Source organism: Lingula anatina, chromosome 1, assembly GCF_051362555.1.
Source record: "Lingula anatina isolate TDL-2025a chromosome 1, LinAna3.0, whole genome shotgun sequence".
Lineage (NCBI taxonomy): Eukaryota > Metazoa > Brachiopoda > Lingulata > Lingulida > Lingulidae > Lingula > Lingula anatina.
This window is the reverse complement of record NC_141767.1, coordinates 443,550-469,935: the sequence shown is the minus strand read 5'-3', so window position 1 is coordinate 469,935 and position 26,386 is coordinate 443,550. Positions and strand designations below refer to the sequence as shown.

Below are 26,386 nucleotides of genomic sequence, written 5' to 3'. Positions count from 1 at the left end.
CTAAGCTTGAATTCCATCTTCCCTACTTGATTTGGATAAGTAGCTATCAATATGATCATTAAGTTATGGAATAAAATTAACACAATTTGCGACCAAATGGATGTGCCTTTCCAATTAGCTAGGGTGAACTTGCCTGTTGCAATGATTCGAGAGCGACATATTTGGTCGAAAGACATTTTGGCAAAGCAAAATTTTAAGATATTTTTTAACAATCTATTTTGTCCTTGTGCGCCTCCAGATTGCAGTTCAACCAAATGCCAAAACTATTTGCTAATGTTAAAAAGACTAAACTGATGTGAGCATTACGGAGAGCTGCAGACACTGCTGAAAACTGTGAACCGAAAAAAATACTCCACATCAAATAGTAAAAAATGCAAAACATCAAAAAGACAATATCTGAATCATAAAAATATAGTTATTGAATAGTTTTCGTGGAGGAGAAGCCCCCCCCCTTCCCGAAAGAGGGTAAATACATGTATTTTATTGCGCCGTGTGGTAAAATATCAAAATAAGAAAACTCGTAGCTAGTAAGGTTTGTTTTTCAAGACAGGGAGTTTTTACTTCTATTCTTGCACGCAATGCTCCATTAAGGCGTCCCCGTTTTTCCACTAACAGGATGTGTCCATTTTGATGTAAAAAGTATCCTGGTGAGATTCACCCTTGAGTCACATTAGCTGCCGTTAACATCATTTTCACAATACCCGAAACGATGTCTCTGACATTTTTTTTCATCAAGGAGAACGTGAATTTCTTCTTTTAGGGCGTAAATTGAAGTTAGAGAAGCATCAGAGCCATTTATCAAAAAAAAAAAAAAAAAAAAAAAAAAGAAAAAAGAAAAGAAACTATGCCCCGTAACTGGCTGTAACAAAATAAATCTCTGTGAAGTATAAACCAGGGTATCTTAGGGTTCATGAAACTACGTTTATCGCCAGCACTACAAAAGATAAACAAACAAACAAAAAAATAAATAAAATAAAAAAGAGAACGTGAAATCAAAGCCAAAATTTGATACTGAAAGTGGCGTTAGTTCCGTGTTTTCTAAAGGTATTAGCATACAAAAAGAAAAACACAGCAACTGTAATCCAGACATCTAACGTGACTACTCTCTGGTTGCTGCTAGTCTGTTACAAAATTGCTGACAAGCCTCTTCCTCGATTTTATAACATTCTATACTGAAGAGCCCTGTGACGGTCCAGAGAGTGGGTTCATACAGGTCCGCGTGCAGCAGGTACTCCTGTGCTGCCAAATATTGTTTGACCATGAGAAATGCTAAGGTGACTACAAATATACCATAATAATAATGAGGATGATACTAACTCCCACGAAAGCGTGATTATGTAAATAATTAATATACTACATACATTATTGTAATATAATCTGCCTTTTCAAAATTTCCAACAATAATAGTTCGTGTTTATCATCAGAATCTGATTTTAAAAGAAAAATTAAAGATTTCTCAAAGACAGCGATACCCAGGATAGATCCTCTACATGTATATAAGAGAATAAAATTAGATTGTTTTCACTGTTCGTATATGATTAAACTGTAGTTTTTCAAATATTTCATTTTAACCATTACTTAGCTAACTATAAATAATCACAAAACAAAAGACGTGTGTATCTTGATAGTTTAAAATTTATTGAAATAACCGAAAGACCATTTTTATCGCCTGATACGAAGGCGTATATATTCTTTTGCGGTTCTTATTTATGAGGTCTGAAGAGTTATTAGGTAAATGTGTTACATGCTGAAAAATAGGTGGTGAAATTCAGATTTAGACAGGAAATGATGAACCTGGAAAAGAACGATCTCTTTGATGGCGTAACCTTTTGTGCTTTATTCTCTTTTCTCGTAGAAAAATGTTTCCGGCATAACTTAGATTAATCTTTCTTATTGCAGATGATTTTTGATTCGTAATCACATGGATACTTTTTATCTGTCAAATAAATCAGACGGTAGAATGCTAATTGTTTTAAATCTCGTCTGTGCAAGTAACATGATTATTACCTTAATTTTCAGGTAAAATTTACCTGACAGATGAAATGGTATGGACAATTTATTTTCACAATTTTGTGGATATGAAAACCATTTCTGCTCAAGGATAATTTTTTCTCAATTCATTTATCTTAACTACATGGAAGAAATAAAGTCAGGCGCCCACTTTTTTACCAATGGAGTATGTAGCTATATCAGTAAGTGGAAATATAAATCAATCGTCCCGTAAATCAATCGTACCTTTGTGTATACATGCAAATTGAAATAAAACGGGGGTTATCATATCAGATGTATGTCTATAGAACTTTTATCATTTGTTTTTCCCATTCTTTATTTATTTTCATATTTCTTTAAAAAGAACCCCCTCCTCTCTAACAAAGATATAATGCCCTCCGGATATGTCTTGCTGGGGCACTTACCAAGTATCTTTATTTATGTATTTTTAAATTGATTTATGGTTTTAAATTGATAGTCAAAGTTGCTACAACAGAATGACAGTTCCAACATCTGTGAATGGGAATAATGCCGAGAAAAGAGCCAAGCAGTAACCCATCCCCACCCCTACCTCACCCCACCACCGCTGTAACAACTGGACAACATAATTTAAGAATAGTCATTTGACGTCATCAGATTTCAAATATAACTTCTTATAAAGATTAGAAAATTTTTCTACAGCTTACGATTAAGCATAAGGTCTAGTAAGTATAGTTTTATCTTTTACTTTAATTCAACTGTAAAAGTTGGAACTATGCAGTGGTGAAAATGATGAATGAAGATTCGTCATAATTTTAACAGACACCCCCAATATAAAGTGTACACAACTTTCACAATTACACACAATTTGTAAACTAATTTCGCACTTTTACAGAATAATTCTCAGTCTGCGGCTTGTTTTATGAAAACGTTAAAAGTGATGTCTACAAATGAACACAAACTATCATTCACAATTTTCTCATAAATTTATCAATAGGCGTTGTTCAAAAGGAGCATTGGGAATTACATACAAAGTACTTCAGTCAATTACAGAGAGATTATGTTTGCTCCTGAAACAGATTATCTGCGTGGATGAGAGTAGGCTGTACTTCAAGTCTGGAATATCTAGGTGGCGGTCATTGCTCTGTTTCATTGTCGTGACGATTTCGGACGGCACAAATTGATATTGTTATCTGCATGGGAGTCGCCATAACTGCTGAAATTTGGATTACTTCTTTCCATGCCTGAAATGCGCTGATTAAGTCTTTTGTCTGGTCTCTACGGGATTGCAACATGGATCGCGTCGTGATCCGACTGTTTGCTTACTGCAGTTACCACACTCAGTTACGTGTTGAACAATTGATACAATTAACTCTTGCTTGTCTCTCTCACACACCGTCATGAATTGTACTTAGATGACAGCTTTAAGTACGTATTGTATTACACCGATAATAACGCTCTAATTGCAAGTCCTAAAGGAGCGGCTCTTTATATGATTTTAACTACTGAATAACGTTTTAGCCTAATGCATACATCGTTCAGCACAAGTTTCATTCTTTTTAAAGACTGTTTTTATCGGTGGTGGGGGCTGAAGAATGGGGCTACCGCCGCCTAGGTAGAGCTTTATTCACACGGCTAATTGACTGTAACATAGAGAGATAAATGGACAGTTTTTATGTCTCTAAATTGCACTTTTTCTTGCCATCAATACACGTTTTCGTCCAAATTGATTGGTCCTACTAGAGACTTTAAGATCAATTCACTTTTCATTTCATTTCTTTACCTATGATTGTACTTTTCATTTTATTTTTATATCAGGTAAAAGCATTCGGAGTCGATTTTATATTGTTCTTTTTATCTAAATGTTGATCAAGTATTTATCTCAAATACTTCAATCAAAAGCTCTTTCGAGTGTTGGAGCACACGACCTCTTATTTTTTCCGAACCTGATTCTCTTGTGTGCAGTACATGACATGGATAAAAATGTGTTAATCAGATATAATCAAAGAGACTGGATCCATGTGCAATGGTTTCACTACATTACTGGACTTTAAATTACACAATTGTGTTTTTCGCGTTTTCTATCTTAAATCGATGAAGTGCTGTACGTTAGCAGGACGCCAATGACACACAACAAAATTACCTCAAATATTCCAAAATGCTTCGCTGTACTCAGGTAAGCTATCGCCCAAACATCCAAAATCACTTATTTGCATGGTTTTATTTAACAAAACGATTTCTGATAAAGTGAAGGCCTAACGCGAAATTCTAGAAAAGGAACTGTTGCTTGAGACACACATTACCTTTAAATTTAAATACAACTGAAACCTTAAACGAACAATATAGATGATTATACATGAACGGTTCCAAACGCTGTTAATGTTGGCACTTTTTTGAGATACAAACGTTTTTCCGTAAAAAAGTCAGTTTCAGAACTGACAACTGAACAGAATGCACCAAACAAAATTTTGAAAACAAAATGTACGCCTATTACAATTTTATCAAGTTTTGTACAAGTATTTGGACAACGTAGAAAAGTGATGAAATCCAATATCCGTTTATATCGCTGTATGCTGAAAACTTTCTGAGATTCCATTTACATGTCATTACCAAAATCAGATTTTTACAGAATACATTTCAATCCTGATGGATATATTTTATACACGAATTTCTATGGCTGAGAAAACATTTCTCCAGTATTGTACATCTACATTACTTGGACAAAATAAAGAACTAAATTTCAAGTGCAGGAATCACGTCACTGTTTACATCGCTGTAAGCTGAAGATTTATTGTCTGGGTGCATTTTTGAGGTTGCATTCACATATAATAGAAAAACTCTGTTCTTTTTTGTTATTTTGTAAAGTATACATCTGAGTCGCGATGATGGATATCTTTACATACAAATATCTGACACAGAAAAAGTATAACATTCTTAGTGAGCAACTGTGGTGTGAAAAAAGCAGTGTTGGCTCTTCAGAATTTTTGGTTGGTTTCAGGTTGCAATACGGAAGTCCAGGCAGCATGCAATATGATATCAAATTGATAGAATGCATCGAAATTGATTTTATTTTGTATAATTACCATGTCGTGTTATCACATCAAAGCGAAAGGCAAATTTACGTATCTGCTGCAGCCTATCTGATGTTAGAAACATTCTAAGCAAACACAACCTCTAACGTAAAATAATTACAAATGTGAAAAAGATGTCAACAGTCCTTTAGCCAGGGGTTGGACAATGACAAAGCAAACGGTCACCAGCCAGGGACGCCCAAACAAACCCCCTGGGGCGAGTCCTGAAAATGAAACTGTTCCAGGAAAATTCCAGGGAAGCAATTGCCTTTTCTGTCTCAGCCTGTGAAATTCAGCTATGTTATACAATAGCAAAGAACGGTTCGTCTTTATTCCATCATCATCAGGTTTGAAACCATTGAAGAAGCAAAGTGTTAGTGCTACACGTACAGGGTCGGATCCCCAGGATTATTTGAAGGGGGGGTCCAAGACCCCCCTCCCCCCTTTGGCGTGGGGTTCGAAGGCTCCCGAAAAGTTTTGGTATTTTAGAGGGCGAACGGTGCCAATTGGTCCGGTTTCAAACTATGATTCAGCTAGTCAAAATCCTAATTTCAAGAGGGGAGCATTGGTGTAATTTTTTCAGAAATCGAAGGGGGAGGGGGTCAGGACCCCCCTGACACCCCCTAAATCCGCCACTTATGTATGATATGTCTATAACACGACTTCTTAAGTACTGAAACAGAAGTAACACGATATTCGTGTTCTGAAAGCGTCCACGCTGTGTCTGAACGCGTTGCTTTCAACATGTTTTCATGTATCTGATTAGACTAAGCATGTCTGAAAACCTAGTCCTAAACTTCCATATTCATATTTCTACCCATCTTAGGAAGGAATCAAAGCTGTGTCTGATGAATTAATGTCGGTCATAAATAGACAGATCAGAATACCAATGTAAAAGTACCATGACCTAAGGATTGAAACTTTAGTCACATATAGCAAGAAAAAAGATGTTTCAAAAAATCAAAATTGTGCATGATGTTTCCCAAACCCTCCGGTTGTCCTTATGATATTTCTTTGCGCAATATTACTCGTATTGCTTCATATAAGATAAAAGCTTTGATTCTGGACTGATTTTTTTCATAGTTTATCTCGAAGAAGTCTTTTTTAGCAACATGCTGTATCTTTATAGGACAAAAAATACAAATATAGTTTTCATTTTTTTTTTTCATTTTTTTCTGAAAAGTGCAGGGCCTAGGGTGTACCGACTGAAAAATGTAGATGATTTTTGTAATAAGCTCAAAAGTTTGGAAGCGATATTAGTTCGCAAATGTTTATTTGTCAAATATATTATTTTATGATACCCATGTTAGTTTGTGATAAAATAACATAAGCAACCAAATGTTGAAAACTGACCATTCATTGCCACGATTTCGGCTGCTTGGATTGTCTTTGAGATGACGATATAAACGTATAATTCAGTTATCTGTTGATAGCGTTGATATATCCCAGTAAGTGCAATGTTTCTTAGACAAGTGTTCTAAACTAGTGAAAAAAATATAATAAATTAAAAGCAGACATTTCAAGCAATCCCTGCCAGATAAGTGTGGGAGTGTGAACGACTGGCGACCTTCCTTTTCAAGCCGCTCTGCACAATGTCGTCTGCCAAGACTGGCTTAATGCCGGAATCTCTTCCCAAGAGTGTTCTGAAAATAATTCATCATTCTCCGAAGATGGTTCCGATGCTTAAATCAAGAGAGAAATCACAGAGCCAGACTTCCTTTATCACTTTCATGATGTCTTATACATGAACATCCATTGGGAATTATGGAGTTATAAAATGGGGGGCCATTATTTCATCCCCTAAGTTTTGCCTGTTTCCCCCTCAATGTTATTTTATATCATATTGCTGATATAGAAAGGGGGGCCAACATTTCGGCAATTGTTATCTGTTATTTGGAAAAGTCTCACATCTCATTGACATCATGCTGTTCCTTCTTCAGTTTTGTCTTCAGGGTCTGAGAAAAAACTCAAATTCCTCTGAAAGTAGTAACAGTTAGTTTAAATAATTTTAAAAGGAGATGGGACAGTATTCTTGTTTCCCTTCCACAAAGGGTAACAGCTGACAGTTATATTTGATTTAAGTTTCAACTTAAAAGTATATTTATACTGAGGGTCTCTGCTTTGGACGTTGGTATTCAATGTCACAAACTGGCTCTCTAAGTTGCTGAAATCAAAACAGATTTTGTTTACAGGGAAACGGTGAATTATCTTATCTTTATTATGTTTTATACACATGAATTCTCTTTTGTACGTGTACATGTATAAAAACACGTTCGTCTTAGCTAATTTGTGTTCTCAGAAATAGTGTGAAGTAATGACATGACTCACAGAAATGCAAATATCTGAATCAAATAGAAATTACAGGAAGTAAATAAATAGATGTGCAACGTAATCAGTCAATTTTGTAATACACCGATCCTCAGGAAGGACACTTCCCACGGTTTTATTTGGTCGGTAAAATATTCTGTGAAGTGAAAAAAATAATTCTGGCTGCACGGAAACCTGCCTCCTTAGCTCTGCGGTATTGGAGGGCGCCTTGCTGGGAGGGAAACAATAACTTCATAAGATTACTAATCTGTTCATTGCGACGATTTCATTTTCATTCTGCACGGTAAATAAACATTGTGGAAACGTGTTTCAGAGAGGATGCATGGATGTAGCACCTACCCTTGGCGGAATTATTTCTATTCTTTTTTGTCTTTATTTCTGCTCGTGTGGGAGTCAGGGCTGTTTCTACTCAACTCCACTCTGATATCAGATCTAACTGTCCAGATATTTGACGAGGAAGTGGCCTGTTCTCCTGTTCACTGCCAAGTAACACGCCGTTTTTCTTAAATATTTTATAAAATAAACTAGAAAATGCAGCCAACAAGTGCAATTTGTAAACCCCTGTAAATTTTTAAACCCCATTTGACTGGCTCTTGGTCTCCCACTGCATGTGTGGTAAAAAACTTAGAATGCTTCAGTATCTTATGTAGGTATCAATAATAATCCCCACTTAATGTAGGCATTTCCAGCCATTTAAAACTTAAACAATTCAGTGTATGTGCGTGTGACCGTGACTGAACTGGCAGCGTTTAATTGATAAATTGTTTGGCCCAGGAGCTGATTGTTCCACTTGGAGAGGTAAATGAATAAAAATAAGAGGCGTCTTTTTCATTTTAGTGTTGAATTCATCAGAATTTATCTTCGATTGATAGGACAAAGTGGCGTTATTTTGATCATTAAGACCATACACTCGAGCGTGGGCAATCTTAAAAATAGGAATCCAATTTGGTGATAAATTTTTACCGTGTCAGTTTATGAGAGAACAAGGACTTTCCCTAATAGGACGTTATAAAGAAATCGATAATGTTCAGGATAAAAGACTTACACTTCATAGACAACATTCAGAAAACCGCTGCAAATGCAGTTGCCGTACAGATTGCGTTTGTCCAATTTAGCGGCACATCTGTCACAATTGCCGCTCTCCATTGCTCCACTGGCAGTTTACTCCTGTGATAAGAGACCGCTCGTGACATAAGATGTATTATTTATTCCTGTTTTAAAAGCCTGCTGAAACCCAGTTCTAATGACTAAAATATGTCACATTTAAAGCAATGTAGAAAATTTCATTATTAAGCAGAGTGAAGAAAGATGCCTTAAAAAGCGAATTTAGTCTACTGGTCGATATCAACTCCAAAACTTTAGGAAACTTCGATTAATATCAATATCTATAATTACTTCGTGTTCTATACTGAGAGGCTGCACATCTCTCCATCTTTCTTCCCCCCTCTCTCTCTCTCCATCTCTCTTGCTCTCTGAACCATTCTCTCTTCCACCCCTCTCTCTCTTGCTCTCAACAACAATCTCTCTCCCCCACACAAACATTACACAAGCGTGTACAATAACAGCCTCCATGAACAAATAAGCCTACATAGTTCTTATTTTTGGAATATGTGGAATCTGGTTATAATAAATAATGCAGGATACAATAGTGGGCAGTCTCTATTCTTTACTTTTTCCAATATGTTGAAAGACATTTACCAGTGATGCAAAAAGGGAGTCATATTTACCATAAAGTAAATAAAAGGTAGGTAGGTGTTGACTACCTCTTGTGTTTATTATCATTCTTTCAGTTAAGAGCTCACATATTTACGGAATGAAAAAATTATCAAAAAATCCCATGAACCTTATCTTTCAGTTAGCTAATATTTTCTAATTCTTTAAGTATGTTGGACAACATGTTCTTTCTCTGTGAATTAATTATGCTTTAAAATCCTGCCTGTAGAGCTGAATTTGGAAGATTTCCACTCTATTCTGATATTGCAAAACAGACACAGAGATACAGCGCCAGACTGAAAGAGCTACCTTCCAACAGATTGGTCAAAAACATTTATGAACAGGAGCAAAAAGAAAAAGGACCCTGTTGGTCTGAATCAATAAGAACATTTATACAGTGTTTGGGTCTGGGCCATAAAACTGATACACAAACACTAAATAACTTTGAAAACCTAAGAGATGCTATCAACAATAAAATTGAGGAACTATTTTGGAAAGACCTGGAAAGTGATAACTACAGTAAACTCAGGACATACAGATTACTTAAAAAAACCTACACCCCTGAAAAATATCTGTCAATGAAAGTCACTCCATCAGAAATGAAGACTATTGCAAAAATGCAGATTAGTGACCACGAATTAGAAATTGAACGTGGCTGCTATACGTCCCCTAAAACCCCTACTGAAAATCGCAAGTGCCCCCACTGTAATGAAATTGAAACGGAGATCCACTTTTTACTGAAATGTGAAGAACATAGTGACAGAAGAATTAGATTAATGATACCTCCTGAGCAGAAAACAGATCATGAAAAAATTCAGTGGCTGCTCAGTCCAAAAAGTGAATCGTGTTTGAGAACATTATATCTTTATATAACTGAAAGTTTGAAAAAACGACACACCCATCAATAGAAATAGTTGTTTTATTCTGTGCTGCTTCCCAGTAATCATTCCATAAGTATTGTATAGATTTGTATAATTTGTTGCCAAGTTGTTATGACTAGTGTAGAGAGCCTGTAAAATGTAATATGTATGCATTTTAGTGCTCAATAAAGATTATTATTATTATTATTATAAAATCAATGAAACAATAATAATACCTCATCTCACTAAAAAATATAATTGTTTAAAGACTTCACAAATGTTTTAATGCAACATAAGACTTCATCTCAGCTGGCAATGGAAGAAACCGAACTTGTTGCTGGTAGTTGGGTTTCAGACAAGACCTGATTCTCAAGGAACACAACTCTTGAAGTTTACGTGGGTTAGTTGCTAATGCTTCAATAACATTTCTATTGATAGATACATAGCAATTATTTTCAAACTGTCGAAGAGTATGTATTTGTTGGATATGGTAATGGGAATTTAGTTCAGGATAAATATTGGCTCCTGCAGCATGAAGAAGCTGGATCATGTTGGTGTCTGCCTGTGTTAGCGCCGTCTCCAGCAAACCCTGCTGTTTCTCATTCACAGTGTTCAGGTCAGCCCCATAGTTGATCAAATATTTCACCATCAGTATTTTGTCATGGTACACAGCCCAGTGTAGGGCAGTGTAGCCTCTTTTATCTTTCAAATTGAGAGCCACCCCAGCCTCTATCAGCATACCTGCTAGGACTGTGTCACGGTTCTCTACACAGATATGTAGAGCTGTTTGTTTGTCTACGGTTTCCTGGTTCACACTGGCTCCATGATCCAGTAACAATTTAACTATATCTGGATAATAGTAACATGAGGCCACATGGAGTGTTGTCCAGCCGTCTTTGTCTGCCTCATTGATTGCTGCTCCATGCTCTAGAAACAGCTTGCATAGTTTAGTGTGCCCTAAACACGCTGCAGCATGGAGGGGGGTGAACCCATTATTCTGTGCAGCATCTATATTGACATTAGCACCACAGCTGATGAGGTATTTGGCGACTTCATGTTGACCAAATGTAGCCGCCCAGTGTAATGGTGTCCTCTCCTCAGCATCCAGTGTGTTGACGTTAACACCAGAGGTTAATAACACCTGCAGCAGTGGAATGTGACCGTCACAGGCTGCAAAGTGGACAGGCTGTCTCTTCCAGTGATCTCGTGAGTTCCCCACAGCCAGGTTAGCACCATGACTTATCAACCAGCGGATCACATCACAATGCCCATACTGTACTGCGGCCCATATCAGGTCTTCTCCATGTTCTCTGGCACTGCAGTCTGGGTTAGAGCAACCTCCTTCTGTTGTCTTTGCTCCAAAACATATCTGTCCACTCTGCCAGAGCTGCTCTAGTCCGTGTACGTTGTTCTGAGAGACGAGGACGGCAATGCTTTCATCATTACCTACTGGTACAATAACAACCCGAGACATGCCTTCTTATTTTACCTGTTATGGTGGTCACTATCTTCACTCAAGTCCATAACAAGTATCTCTAATACCTGAAATCAATAAAGACAACAAATGATCAAGCAATATAACAGTATTAAACTAGTAAGTATTTTTCTGACGCCATATTTTACAGTTTGGGCATATTTTTCATACATCTGACATTAGGGACATAGTTTTGTATTATTTGTAACAATAACTAAATGAAAATAGACACCAATATTCATTATTAACGCAGTAAAAACACAGTATCGTAGGAAAATCTTAACGCAAGGTGCCTTTTAAATGCATACCAGATAATTTTCTAGTAATTTCAGAATCACCTTCCAGTGACATTGGAAGACATGCATGAATACATTAACTCGAGATATACAGACTCCATAAGATGGCAAACCACGGTTAATTCTTTTTCAAGCTATTATGTTATTCCTTTAGATAACTTACTCATGATGCCATGTGTTAGAGACGTGGTAAATCGATTTATTTGCACTTTTTTCTACTTTGCTGCAGCAGCATCTTGACGTACTCGGTACTTGAAGACGTCACTTTTACGACAATAATACAAGAGTGCAAAATATATACTGATCATCAATAGTATACTATAATATATGTATTGAATGTAAAAATCTAAATTTATGTTCAGTTTATGTAAAACTTTTTTAAATATACTCATTTCGGCATCTATTTTACCGGTTACGACGGCTGAAGGCTTTGATAAGTACCCATCTGCGATCAGTCATATTTTGTCCCACGTTTTCCAGATTGTTGAAAGCTGCTGACATCCAAACTCCGAAATTAGGAGCAGGTGAGTGACATTATTTCTCACGACACTAGGAGACCGTTCCCGTATTTCACACACATTTTCATTTTTGTTCTCGTGTAAGATATTCGGAAATAAATGTTCAATATGACAATATGGATTTCGACAAATGAATATTTCAACTCCTAGATTCAGCAACATTTACCACAGAGTGTTGATATTTTCATCGAATGCATTGCACTTTTAATAGGATTTCCCTTAATTTTAAACTATTTTCTTTAGTTTTTAATATAGGGTAACATTACAGTAATGACATTACCAATTGTTTCCAGGTTGACTTCCAGTCATTATTTTTACTCCAGACATGGCGGAGTTTCAGGCAGTGATCATGGCAGGAGGGAAAGGCTCCAGGATGACAGACCTGACAGCTAAGATACCTAAAGCACTGCTTCCTATTGGAAATCTGCCAATGGTTTGGTATCCTATCAACTTGTTGGAAAGATCTGGATTTGAAGGTAAAACACAAGGTGACCCCCCCCCCTCCCCTTATATAGTCACACGGGAATATCCTTGATTGAAAAAGATGATAATTATAATTTAAAAATAAACATAATAGGATAATATGCAAGGTTGCCATTGTTCTTGAACTTTTCTAGATTTGGTATAGATAGCAAGCGCGTAGGTCAAACAACATGTTACATCTTTAAGTAACTACAAACTCAAAAATTGCATTCTCAAACAATGAAATCATGCAAGTGTTCTCTCAAATTATAGTCAGTAGAAAAATTGTTCAGATTTATATTTTAAACCTCATAGTTATATTTGATAGGTAGAAGAAAATTGCTAAGGATTCCAGAGAAATTTGAAAACATAGTTTTATATGGCTAAATCACAATTTGTTGTGTGTTATTGAAATATGTACTTGATGAATATAAATGTTTCACACGTATTTAATTTTGTTGTAGATGCCATTATCATTGTCCCTGCATATTTCAAAGCAGAGATAGAGAGGGCACTGCAGATGTGCGAGGTGAAGTTAAACCTGGACTTCGTTGAGGTGCCAGATGATGAAGACTGGGGAACATGCGACTCTCTGAGACATATTAAAGATAAAATAACAGTAAGCTGGAAATAGATTAGTCAAGTCTTAGGAGGATACATGTTTGAAATTAAAAGATTTTCTCTTTGCTTTATCTTTTCAGTTTTCTACTATTTGAGATATAGTAAATGTAACAAGTTGGTACAAACTTGCATATAATATCAAAACCTGTCTGGCCAATAGAGTCATTTCTTTCTGTTCATCTTCAGATATCTAGCCAATAAATGCCTTTCTCTCTGATCATCTTCAGACTGATTTGCTGATAATAAGCTGTGACCTGATTGTGGATTTTCCTCTGAATGCCCTGGCTGATGTTCACCGTACCTATGACGCCACCGTCACCACTCTGATGTCTGTGGCGCCAGAAACTTTCACAGAACTCACAGCACCAGGGACCAAGTCCAAGAGAAAAATGGGTACTATGTGGAAATTGCCCTGTTTCTGAAAATAGCATATTATAAGCATGACACAAAATGGCAGTGTAATTTTTGTCAAAATTTTTATATGATAGGTAACTTTTACTGATATATTTTACATATTTGTTTATTATATTTGGAGCACCAGATCAAGTAATCTATACTATTCAACAGGTTATGAAATATCTAGGAGTCGTATACAGGTAGTATATATCTCTAAACAGTAAATAATGAGTAACTTTTAAATTTCAGAACATGACTTTGTTGGTTTAGATGAAAAGGGCAACAGACTCTTATTCCTCGGTTCTGATGCAGATTTTGAAGAAACTGTTACTTTTAAAAAGTCAATTTTAAAAAGGTATAGCATATACGTGTTTATTGTCTTTTTGTGGATTATGTGATTTTATTTATTTGTTCTTTTAGACAATGGTACAATGTAAGTGAAATAACAACATATTTTCTAGTGTAAGTGCACAGATGGTTCCTACTGAACAAAATTAAACTTACTGGTAGATTTTCAATTTTTGTATTTTTAGTAGAGGGAGTATATTTTCACTTTTTCTCTCTTTCTAGGCATCCATGTATAAATATCAGGACCAAGTTATTAGATGGTCATCTCTATTTAATCAAAAAGTGGGTGCTTGATTATTTAGCAGAGCAGAGGTATGGTTTGGTTATATTCATTTATTATAGTGAATGTTTCAAATTATTTGGCACCAAAGTTATTCAGTTTTTAAAATATGTAATAAAAAAGCATAAATAATGTCTGATTTGAAAAAAAAGTTTATTGATTTTTCATTCCTCTTTTGATTAATAAATTTAAATTCTTGGCTGTCAGAAATGTATTGAAATTTATTACTGGAATGAAACACAAGACATTTTTTTCATGTTTTTCAACTATATAGTATTCTTTCTAGTAAATATTCATTTCATGCATTTTAATATTTCTGTTTTCAGCTCACTAACAACTCTCAAAGGTGAACTTGTACCATACTTAGTAAGGAAACAATTTTCTCAAGCAGCCAAAGTACCAGAAAAAGATCTCCCTAATGCCAACGCCTCAGTAATCTCTGTAGCTACAGTGAAAGGTACTCACTACCACTCTTAAGTATTTGGTGCTGTCAGGAATCATTTCATGGAAAATTGTTCCAAACTGCCAGTGCCATATAACCTGAACTGTACTGCTCCCATGTTAACATCTGTATGCTAGGAATACAAGCTACATCATTTCTCTTGTATATTTATGGTAGAGATGTTTGAAATTAATTCAGTATTAATCAAGAAGAATGTCTAAAGGTTAAAAAATTTATTATAGCATTTCATGTCATGTGGAAGTGAAAGCTGTAATAAATTGGCACATTTCAGTTTATGCAGTTTGGTTTAAAAACATGACTACCATGGAGCTGCGACTTATTAATTTGCAGGATTATTTCCCCCCCATTATTTCCAGATATATATGGTTTTGCTGTAGAAGACAACATGGCAGGAATAACCAGAGAATACTCAAGCTGGAATGACCACAGTGGAGATATGGAGGGTTGTTACCATGCCAACAAGATAAGGTGTTACACTCACATCCTGAATGAGGGGTTCTTGCTCAGGGCTAACACGGTGGCCACTTACTGCGAGGCCAACAGACAGGTAGTCTGCTGATTTCACTAGGGACATGAAATTGAGGACAAGTTCTGTTATTTGGATAGCTTTGAGTTAATGAAACTGGTTTTATTATACAATGTTATTTAAAATAATTTGTGAAATTCCCAGAAGACTATTTCCATCATTATTAGTGAATCCAAGAGTCTCTTTGAGATGAATGCCAACACAAAATGCTGCAGAGAAGCAACTGGAATAAAATGTCTCCTCGCTTGAAAGAACTATACACTATTTGGTATGTTTTCAGATTGCTAAGCTGCTGGCATCTCTGAGGCCAAGTAAAGATGTGAAACCTGTCCACCCTACAGCTACTGTTGCACAGAAGGCTCAGGTAAGACTAAGTGGTCCTGTTCCTGTGATCTCTGTCTCTCTCTCCAGCTGACATAATTAAAGTCCTGTGTCCTCTACCATGCTTCATGTTTGTCTCCAGCTCACATTTCTACACTTAGATATAAGCAGTATGCAATGTAAACCTTTTAACAGTATTTAGTTTTGAAAATTAATGATAAAGTCTATTATACTTAGATTTGTAAGGCTGATCTGAGGGGACGAGGATAATGTATTCCCAGAAATGTAGGTCTTAGCATGCCTTTGATATGTATTAAACCTAAAGCTAGGCTTTGTTAATGTTGAAAAATCCTCAAATCTTGAAATATTCATCAAGGTCAATGTTTTAATGAAATGTTATCAGGTTGGTAATGACAGTCTTGTTGGTGAGGGTGTCACCATTGGGGAGAAGACCTCTATCAAGAAGTCAGTGATAGGAAAACACTGCAGCATTGGAGAGAAGGTGAAAATCACCAACTCTGTGATTATGGACCATGTGACCATCAAAGAAGGGTAAGTTACTAACTCAGAATGTGATCTCAGAGTGCACATGTATTGAAGAAATATGTAGTATATCTTTGTAATACAACCTGGTAAGATGTGTACATTGAATCTACAGGAGACATGTTAATCTGATTGCATTCAACAAAATACCTGTGGAAAACGGTTTATTTTCTCTCTTTATAGAGACAAATTTCAAATAACCAAAGGTTCAGCTATAAATCACACTGTATTTTATCTGTCTACCAGCTCCAACATCCAGGGATGTATACTGTGTGACAATGCACACATCAATGAGAAGTGTGACCTGAAGGACAGCATGGTGGGTAGTGGACAGAATATAGTAGCCATGGGTAAGATATGGACCACAGACAATCAGCACTTTGTCCCCTAAAGATACATCTGAAGCAAGAGTAAATACCCTGTAAACTTGCATGAATTATCACTGCTAGTTCCTTATTTAATGCCAGTTTTGGTCTCTTCAATATATCAAACTATCAATGTGTCCTTAAGGACATTGTAGTGGGCAGTGGACAGATGACCAGGGGTAAGATAATGACTAAGGATAATCAGCACTTTCTTCCTTAAATTCTGTATCATTTCACAAGATTTGCTGCTAGACTGTTGTGAATTAGTCTTTTCAATGAACTATTTCTTCATCAGTAGCCATGTGATTTGGAGAGGAGCATGCTGACATATCAATATCAGAAGTGATTTTGACAGTTTGGTAATAAATTATCTTTTAGGGAAATTTACAAATGAAGTGATAGTTGATGTTGATAGAATGATGACCATCTAGTCTGACCTGTAACCATAGCAACAGAAGATAAAACAGACGGCAATCCTGGACCTGTTCTGCCTGGAGATAATTCCTAGGACCAGATCTCTGTAGAGGTCAATGTGGTGGTTACACAGCAGTGTGGTCTCAGTGTGTTACAGAACCCAGTCTGCAGAGGACATCCCAGTCAAACAGGCCACAAGCGTGACTTTTCTAATGCCACAAATATGATTGCTATAAGAGATTTTCTCAAACAGAAACAAAAAATTCTGCATTTTGAAATCCCCTTAGTGTGAAGTCTACCTACTAAGTTCAGAGGAAGAGATTAGGTACTAAGTCTAGTGTGAGATACTCTTGTTGGCCCGCAACAGGCTCTGGAATATTTTCATGACAATTTTCAGTCAGATGGGATCATTTATTATTGATATTTGAACAAAAACCAAGTTTTGTTGCGCTTGTGAAGATTTGGCTACATAGAAATATTTACAGAAATGTCTACATGATATGTGGAAGGCACATTACACAACAGCTGATGGTGGGGGGACAGACAGAGAAATTGTATCATAGTCAAAGATAAGTCTAGGCAAAGATTGCTACGAATTTCTAGCAACCAAAAATAGTCCGGTGGCTTAAGGAAAAAATCGTGACACGGCGGATAAAAGCACCAAATTTTGCATGTGGGTACCTTTTGACATTCTAAATCAAATTAGAGCCGTAGCCCACGGAAAAAATTTAACGTTTGGCCAAAAAATCCAAAATGGCCGCCAATTTATTGAATTCTTTAGAAATATGCACATACCTATTGTAACTGCAACACGTGGAGCAGTGATTAGTGCGAGTAGTCAGTGAGATGTGTTCGTGTCACATGACACTCGGGTATATAGTTGAGATCCCGCCCTTACATTTTCAGTTTCAGCAACACGGGTCTCCGGGATCATATAGTTTTATGTTTTCATAAGTTTTCATAAGTTTTCGTAAGTTTTCATTAGTTTTCATCAGTTTATTCAGCGAAATACAATCTATTCAAACCAAGAACGCTTTTTGAGTTTTTAACGGTACGGTCAAGGCAACAATAAAACTATTCCCGGGGAATATGGAAGGAGACACGGAAAAATCTGTCATCTCTTCGCTGAAAACACGGTCAAGAGCGTCCACTTCATCCTATGCAAAAGCCAAGGCCAAGGCGAAAGCTTTAGAGGTAAATTTGGAATATGTGAAGAAACAAACTGAAATTAAACGCCAAAGAGCTTTGCTGGACGCTGAATTTGAATTAATTTCGGCTCAGAAGGATGCAGCAGCCGCTGCGGCAGAAGCCGCCGCCCTTGACACAGATTCAGATAGCTCAAACTCTGATCTAGAATCACTTTTTAGACTGCCTATGGACAAAACAAAGACTGAAAAATACGTAGAAACTGTTCAAGGTCAAGTTAACACAGACACCCACGATTCTGCTGATATAAAGGACCCCCACGGTGTGACTGACGGAATGGACCCCCACGGTGTGACTGACGGAATTGACCCCCACAGTGTGACTGACGGCAAGGTTCCCCATAGTGCAGCTGACGGAATGGACCCCCTTGGTGTGACTCACGGCACGGATCCTCACGGTGTAGCTGTCACGGCGGATTCCCACGGTGCGAAAGGTGAAATGCTCCATACGGATACCTATGGTGTGTCAGACTTTGTTCCTCGCCAGTCGCGACAAGACGTGACCAGTGACTTTCCAGCCTATCTTCGCGGTACACCCGGCTACTTTTCTCGCGGACCAGAAGTACCAAATGCATTCCTTCCAAATGATCCTCACGGAACGCCCGTCTTCTATCCTCGCCAACAAGATGTGCCCTATCTTGTGCAGTGCATCCCGCCTTTACCGCAGCCAGAGATTCCAGTGTTTAAGGGTGATGTATTGACTTATAGTGCATTCATGATTTCTTTTGAAACTAGAATAGAATCTAGAGTTGCATCAAACACTGATAGATTGTACTACCTTTATCAATACACAGATGGTGAACCGAAAGAATTGATAAGTGGTTGTCTCTATATGCCAGATGGGTACAAAAGGGCACGTGAATTGTTGCATAAAGAGTATGGTAACGAATACAAAATTTCAATGGCATACTTGAATAAATTGTTAGCATGGCCCGCTGTTAGAGCGGAGGATAGTGTTGGTCTCAAGGGGCTTTCAGTGTATTTAGTTAAGTGTCATTCAGCAATGCTTCATTTGCATAATTTACAAGTTCTCAATCATGCCCCACACATGCAAGTTATTGTTAAAAAGCTTCCCATGTACTCCCAGAACCGTTGGAGGGGTATTGTTGCAAAGGTTGTCAGAGATGAAAAAAGGTCTGTAGTGTTTTCAGATTTGGTCACCTTTATTGAACATGAATCAGAGGCAGTCAACGACCCGGTATTCGGAAGGGAGGCACTTAAATCCGAAGGTCCCAGTGTGCAGACTACTCGCTTTCCACAGACAAAGACAGCACGCACGTCACCTATGAAGAGAACTCACACATCACATCCCCCAACGCCAAGGACCAGTGCACATCCACCAGGTTCAAGTTTCGCTGTGATCACTGATCAGGTATGTCCCCATTGTCAACAAACCCACAAGCTGAATGAATGTAGTGCTTTCTTAGAAATGCCCTTATCCGAGAGAAAACAACTTTTATTCAGCAAACGTCTTTGCATGGCATGTTTGGAGCCTAATCACATTGCTAAAGGGTGCTTGAATAAACTTACCTGTTCAAAATGTCACAAAAAACACCCTACATCGTTACATGACCCTGATTTTCAACGCCAGAATGCAGTTACTAAGGTCAATGTGGTCAATACTGCTGTCAATACTTCAAACAGTACTTCTGTCAGTCAGTCAACCATGATAGTGCCAGTTTGGATCTCGCATGAAAGTAACCTAGAAAGAGAGCAGCTCATTTACGCTATGCTTGACACTCAGTCAGATATTTCTTTTGTTCTGAGAAACACTTCTGATTCCCTACAGTTACAAGGCACACCTGTTAAACTGTCATTGTCAACCATGTCTGCGTGTAATCAGATTTTGGACAGTAGCAAGATCTCCGGTTTATCCGTGCGTGCATATGACGGTTCCGAGAGAATTACCTTACCACCCTGTTACACGAGAGACGTGATACCAGCCAATCGCGATCATATTCCATCCCCCGGCATCGCCCACCAGTGGCCCCATCTGCAACCGATTGCTGATAAATTGATTCCTCGAGGCGACTTTGAAGTAGGCTTACTCATCGGGTACAACTGCCCATCCGCTTTATTCCCGCGAGAGGTCATACCCCCTATGAATGACGGCCCTTACGCTCTTCGTACTAGCCTCGGTTGGAGTATAGTGGGAACGGGACTCGTTAACTACGATGGTGACCCAGGTTTCATAAGTCATCGTGTGATGATCCATGAAGTGTCCCCAGAAGTCAAGTCGTCATACCAAATGAACGAGAAAGTGATCTTCTGCAAACCGAATCGTATCAAGGAAATATTTGTACCAAAGCACGTTGCGCAAATGCTAGAACTCGATTTTAACGATCAACGGCTTGATACTGTCGCGCCTTCTCGTGAAGATTGCCGGTTTATAGACATACTCGAGAGAGGCATCCACGTCACGAACGACGGACATTACGAAATGCCGTTGCCGTTTAGAAAGGAAAATCCTGTTCTACCCAATGACCGAGAATTAGCTGTGAAACGCTTGTCGTCTTTGCAATCGCGTTTTACAAAGGACCCAAACTACGCTCGCGAATACGCGAAATTCATGCAGTCGCTGATAGACAACGGACACGCTGAAAGAGTCACGAGTGACGTCAGTAAATGTGCATGGTATATTCCCCACCATGGAGTGTACAATAAACAAAAACTGCGTGTTGTATTCGATTGTAGTGCACGATACAAGGACACGTCGTTGAACGAACATCTACTGAAGGGACCTGACATGACCAACTCTCTTATTGGTGTTCTGCTGAGATTTCGCCATGAAATGGTCGCGTCTACGTGTGACATTGAGAAAATGTTTTATCAATTTCGTGTCAACGAAGAACACCGAGACTATTTGAGATTTCTGTGGTTTAAAGACAATGACTTTGAATCAGAACCTGTTGACTACCGCATGTGTGTTCATTTATTTGGAGCAACCTCTTCTCCCGGCTGCGCATCATTTGCTTTAAAAAAGATGGCCAGTTTACACGAACATGAATGCGGCTCCGATGTGAAACACTTTATTCACAGAAATTTTTATGTGGACGATGGATTGAAGTCGACTGCTACTGCATCAGATGCCATAGAACTTCTGCGCCGATCCAGACAGCTTTGTGAGAAGCGAGGCATTCGTCTTCACAAGGTCATCTCGAACTCTAATGCAGTCATCCAATCAGTTCTACTTGGTGATCGAGCCCACGACTGTGATGTCATTGACATGAATGCAGACAAGTACTTACCTGAGAGAGCCCTTGGTGTTCAATGGTGTGTAGAAGTTGACCAGCTTCAATTCAGAATACTACTCAAAGATAGGCCATTAACTAGACGTGGCGTATTGTCTACGATCAGCTCGATCTTTGACCCGCTTGGATTTGTTGCTCCAGTTGTCATGGTCGGCAAGCGCATTCTACAGGAACTGTGTGCTGAGAATTTAGACTGGGACGACCCCATACCCGACAACCTTCGATCACGGTGGGAGCAATGGAGGCTTGGTCTTCGCTCATTGGAATCTATCAGTTTGAAACGCTGTTACAAGCCGCCTGAGTTTGGTTCAGTGTCAATTACTGAAATGCACCATTTCTGTGACGCCAGCGCAGGAGGCTACGGAGAGTGTTCGTATGTACGGCTCATGAACGAAAGAGGACAAATACACTGTTGTTTACTCATGGGTAAAAGCAGGGTAGCACCGCTTAAGGCCGTTTCCATTCCGAGACTTGAGCTGACAGCAGCCACCGTATCTGTGAAAGTAGCGTCTCTCCTACGCTCCGAGCTGGAATTTGAGAAACTGACTGAATACTTTTGGACAGATAGTCGGATAGTACTCGGGTACATCAATAACGAGGCACGTCGATTCCACACTTACGTAGCCAACAGAGTACAAGTGATTAGGGACTTCACCGAGCCAAACCAGTGGTCGTACGTTTCATCAGAGACCAACCCGGCTGATGTTGCCTCGCGAGGTTTATCTGCCATCGATCTGGCTAATCATGAGCATTGGTTTCACGGACCTTCCTTTTTATTGGAAACAACGATCGCTTCTACGGAACAAAATGATTTTTCTCTTCGCCAAGACGACCCAGAAGTGAGGCAAGCAGTATCAGCGTTGTCTACGTCATCCCACGTGTCAATTCTGGATCGACTTGAACGTTTCTCGGATTGGTACAAGGCGCAACGGGCCATCGCCGTCTGCCTACGCTATCGCCGAATTTTGCGTCGAGAGGGTCAGAAGGCACACTCGCCAATCACTGTTGACGATATAAAAAGAGCGCGAAATGAAATTTTCAAACACGTGCAGGCCGAGGCATTCCCGAATGGAGATAAGGAACAGTCTCTGAGAAAGCTCAACCCTTTCTTTGATAAGGAAGGACTTCTGAGGGTTGGAGGACGAATTCGCATGTCACCCTATGCTGCTTACGACATTCGTCATCCTATTATATTACCCAAATCTCATCATATTACATCGCTATGTTTACAGCACGCGCACCGATCATGCGGTCATCAAGGCAGAGGAATGACAGTTAACTACCTTAGGTCAACTGGCATATGGATCATTTCAGCTAGCTCAGCCGCGTCGAAACTGATATCCAACTGCGTTGCATGTAAAAAGACGAGAGGTTCAGTGGGAGAGCAAAGGATGGCAAATTTACCTGCAGATCGCTTGACAGAAAGCCCCCCGTTCACATACGTCGGCGTTGATTGTTTTGGTCCGTTCACCGTGAAGGAAGGAAGAAAGGAGGTCAAACGTTACGGTGTGCTGTTCACATGTCTTGTATCACGGGCTATTCACACTGAGGTGGCAACCGCGTTGACAACGGACTCCTTCATAAACGCATTGCGTCGATTTCAAGCAATACGTGGACCGATCCGATTGCTGCGTTCAGATTGTGGTACAAATTTTATTGGGGCAAACAATGAGTTTAAAAGAGCACTCAGTGAAATGGATCAGCATACTTTGTCAGAATTTTTGAGGGAACGACAATGCGATTACATTCAATTTGAGTTTAATGCACCGTCGTCCAGCCATGCAGGAGGAGTCTGGGAACGTCAAATCCGAACTGTGAGAAATGTTTTGTCTTCTCTGCTTGAGCAGTCACAGTCTCAATTGAACGACGAGTCGTTACGGACATTGATGCATGAAGTGACCGCAATTGTTAATTGCAGACCTCTTACCTCTGACAACCTAAATGACCCATGTTCCCTTGAGCCATTAACCCCCAATCACTTGTTAACCACCAAAACAAATGTTATTCTCCCGCCTCCTGGTGAATTCCAGAAAGCAGACATGTATTGTAGAAAACACTGGAGGAGGGTTCAGTATTTATGCAATCAGTTTTGGTTTAGATGGCGCAAAGAATATTTGCAAACCTTACAAGTGAGACAAAAATGGTTAAGGCCTAGACGCAATTTCTGTGTTGGAGATATTGTTTTGATTAAAGATGAGAATTTACCAAGAAATCTTTGGTCATTAGCAAGAGTTGAAAATGTTTATCCCAGTGATGATGAGCATGTCAGAAAAGTCAAAGTAGCAATGAGTACTCGTGCATTAGATTCTGCTGGTCGAAGGTTAGATCCAATTGTGTTTTTAAACAGACCAATTCAGAAGTTGGTACTTTTAGTTCCAAGCACTGATAATAATTAATGATTTATTGCAGGGTTTAATCCCCGTCAAAGAGCCAATTGTTAACCTAAATGCATACGTTGCAATTAAGTATAGCATTTTGCTGGATTAATAAATTAGTTTGATGGTATAGTAGTAAGGAATTCAGTTGTTACAAAGCATCATCATCATTTTATATGGATGTCATGCATGAACAAATTTAAATTGTAATTGCTATGTCTTAAGGACACACTGTACATACTTAATTGGTTATCTATATTTGATGTTTGTTTTTTGTTAAAGCATGTATCTATATTCATATCATCATTAGAACTTTTCAGATAATAGAACAGTTAACAGTCGTGGCGTCTTCTTTAGAAGATAAGGTAATGTTGGAGCACACAGTTAAAGGGTAAATGTTTGCTTAAATAATGTAGAAGTTGTAAAGCATTATTAATGTTTATTTCTATGGTATCCTAACGGTCAAAGGTCATTAAATGTTATTGTATATCAATGATATCATACGGTATATGATTATTAATTATATTTACGGTTTATCATACTTTATAAACAGTTTATTAATTATATTACGGTTTATTATAATTTATATACGGTTACAAATACGGTTAAGGGTAAAGATATCTCTGGTATATAAAATCATTAGTGATTTAGTAAATGGTGTAAGGTTAATAGTGCTTGTCAATTCAATTTGATTTAAAACGCCACTAATATAATGTATGTTTAAGTAATATTAATGTAAAAAAATAGTTATTTTTTGGGGAGCCATGTAACTGCAACACGTGGAGCAGTGATTAGTGCGAGTAGTCAGTGAGATGTGTTCGTGTCACATGACACTCGGGTATATAGTTGAGATCCCGCCCTTACATTTTCAGTTTCAGCAACACGGGTCTCCGGGATCATATAGTTTTATGTTTTCATAAGTTTTCATAAGTTTTCGTAAGTTTTCATTAGTTTTCATCAGTTTATTCAGCGAAATACAATCTATTCAAACCAAGAACGCTTTTTGAGTTTTTAACGGTACGGTCACGGCAACACCTATGTTGATTTTTATCAAATAAATTATTTTCTCAGAGTTTTCCACACCCTTATTACCCATTTGATTCATATATGTCAGATAGCAAACAAGTCCCCTTGGACTTTTTGAAAAAATCCAAGATGGCTGTCATTTGCCATAGAAACAGCCATATGAATACTAGTGCACAACTATTACCAGCTAGAACGATAGGTTGTCCACTATCAAATTAAGTCTGTTTCTCAGATCTTTGTTACCCACATAATATTTTTGTGGTGAGTAACTACGAAGTGTTCTTGGGCATTTTGGAAAATCCAAGATGGCTGCCATGTGCCACAGGAATTCTAGTATATGGGGGATTCAACTAATGGCAACTGGAAAGATTAGTTTTTCACTATCAAATTAAGCTGGTTTCTGAGTGTTTTCCACATCCTTTCTACCCACAAAATATGTATGTGGTGAGTAACTAACAGTATTGTTGGGCATTTTGAGAAAATCCAAGATGGCCGTCATATGTAATAGGAATACTTCTAGTATTACAAAGGGTTGGAACTAATGCCAGCTAATTCACTATCAAATTCAGTTTATTTTTTTAGTGTTTCACACATTATTATTACACTGTGATACATATCAAGCAGGTAATAAATGTGCATATTTGATCATTTTGAGAAAACCCAAGATGGCCGTCACTGGCCATAGGAATACTACTGGAATAACAACTGCACATCCATGGCTTTTCATCTACTACCAGGGTGAATTTGTGTTTGCTTATCAAGTTTTGCCCATCCTTATTAGTCCTATGATATATATATATCTGGTGGGTAAATAGTGTGCCTCTTTGGATATTCTGAGAAAAAGATACCTACAATTTAACATAGGAATACTAATGGGTGGGTTTCAATTGCTGCTAGAGAGGCATATGGTTCATTATACAATTACATTTCCATGGGTTTGTTTTAAAAATAATTTATGTTTTTCATTCCATTTATTATTACCCCTATGATGTATACCTGGTCTGTAGCATGTGTGTACCTTTGGGTATTCTGAAAAAATAGATGTCTGCCTTTTGTCATTAGAATATTCGAACACATAATCAAATAATGCTAGAGATACAATGAGTGCGATTTAAATGTAGTTAACTTTGGGTCGTTTTTAAATGTTTTTCATATCCTATTTATCCTTATGAAAGACTCCGTGTGTTTTGAAAGTGTATGTATCCTTGAGTATTATTCGGAGAAAACCCAAGATAGCTGCCAGTTGTCATAGGTATATATCATTCAAATGCACATAGGTGTCAATTAATAGACCAGTTCAGACATTGATTCCAACATGAAATAAAGCCTTTGATGTTTAAACATGTTGACATCCTTATTAACCTTACTCTTTATAAATCTGGTGTGTAGCAAGTGTGCATCTTGCGTATTTAAGAAAATTCAAGATTGCTGCAATTCACAATAGGAATAGCACAGCCAACTACTGCCAGAGAGACATTGGGTTCAATATAAAATGAATTTTGTTTCTCGGTATTTCACACATTCTTTTTGGACTTTTAGATATCTATCTGGTGGGTTACAAG

The 26,386-nt window shown here is 37.9% G+C and overlaps 2 protein-coding genes across 4 annotated transcripts; one reads left to right on the top strand and one right to left on the bottom strand.

Annotated features, from left to right (window-relative positions):
* Positions 1-9,116: 9,116 nt before the first annotated feature.
* Positions 9,117-12,006, bottom strand: LOC106174050 (uncharacterized). Its single transcript, XM_013555427.2, has 2 exons — positions 11,874-12,006; positions 9,117-11,482 (listed from the first exon to the last, which is right to left on the bottom strand). The coding sequence occupies exon 2, from the start codon at positions 11,412-11,414 to the stop codon at positions 10,212-10,214; it is 1,203 nt and encodes a 400-aa protein (XP_013410881.2). The 5' UTR covers positions 11,415-11,482; positions 11,874-12,006; the 3' UTR covers positions 9,117-10,211.
* Positions 12,007-12,131: 125 nt separating this feature from the next.
* On the top strand, positions 12,132-17,600 carry LOC106174057 (translation initiation factor eIF2B subunit gamma). Of its 3 annotated transcripts, none has more exons than XM_013555436.2 (12): positions 12,132-12,234; positions 12,522-12,704; positions 13,155-13,309; positions 13,539-13,704; positions 13,957-14,062; positions 14,278-14,367; positions 14,662-14,792; positions 15,155-15,345; positions 15,605-15,688; positions 16,049-16,197; positions 16,435-16,538; positions 16,932-17,600. In XM_013555436.2, the coding sequence occupies exons 2-12, from the start codon at positions 12,554-12,556 to the stop codon at positions 16,982-16,984; spliced, it is 1,380 nt and encodes a 459-aa protein (XP_013410890.2). In that variant the 5' UTR covers positions 12,132-12,234; positions 12,522-12,553; the 3' UTR covers positions 16,985-17,600. The 3 variants fall into 3 exon arrangements, with proteins under 3 accessions (XP_013410890.2, XP_013410892.2, XP_013410891.2); XM_013555437.2 differs by having other exon boundaries at positions 12,143-12,234; positions 12,552-12,704; XM_013555438.2 differs by lacking the exons at positions 16,435-16,538; positions 16,932-17,600 and having other exon boundaries at positions 16,049-16,201.
* Positions 17,601-26,386: the final 8,786 nt, after the last annotated feature.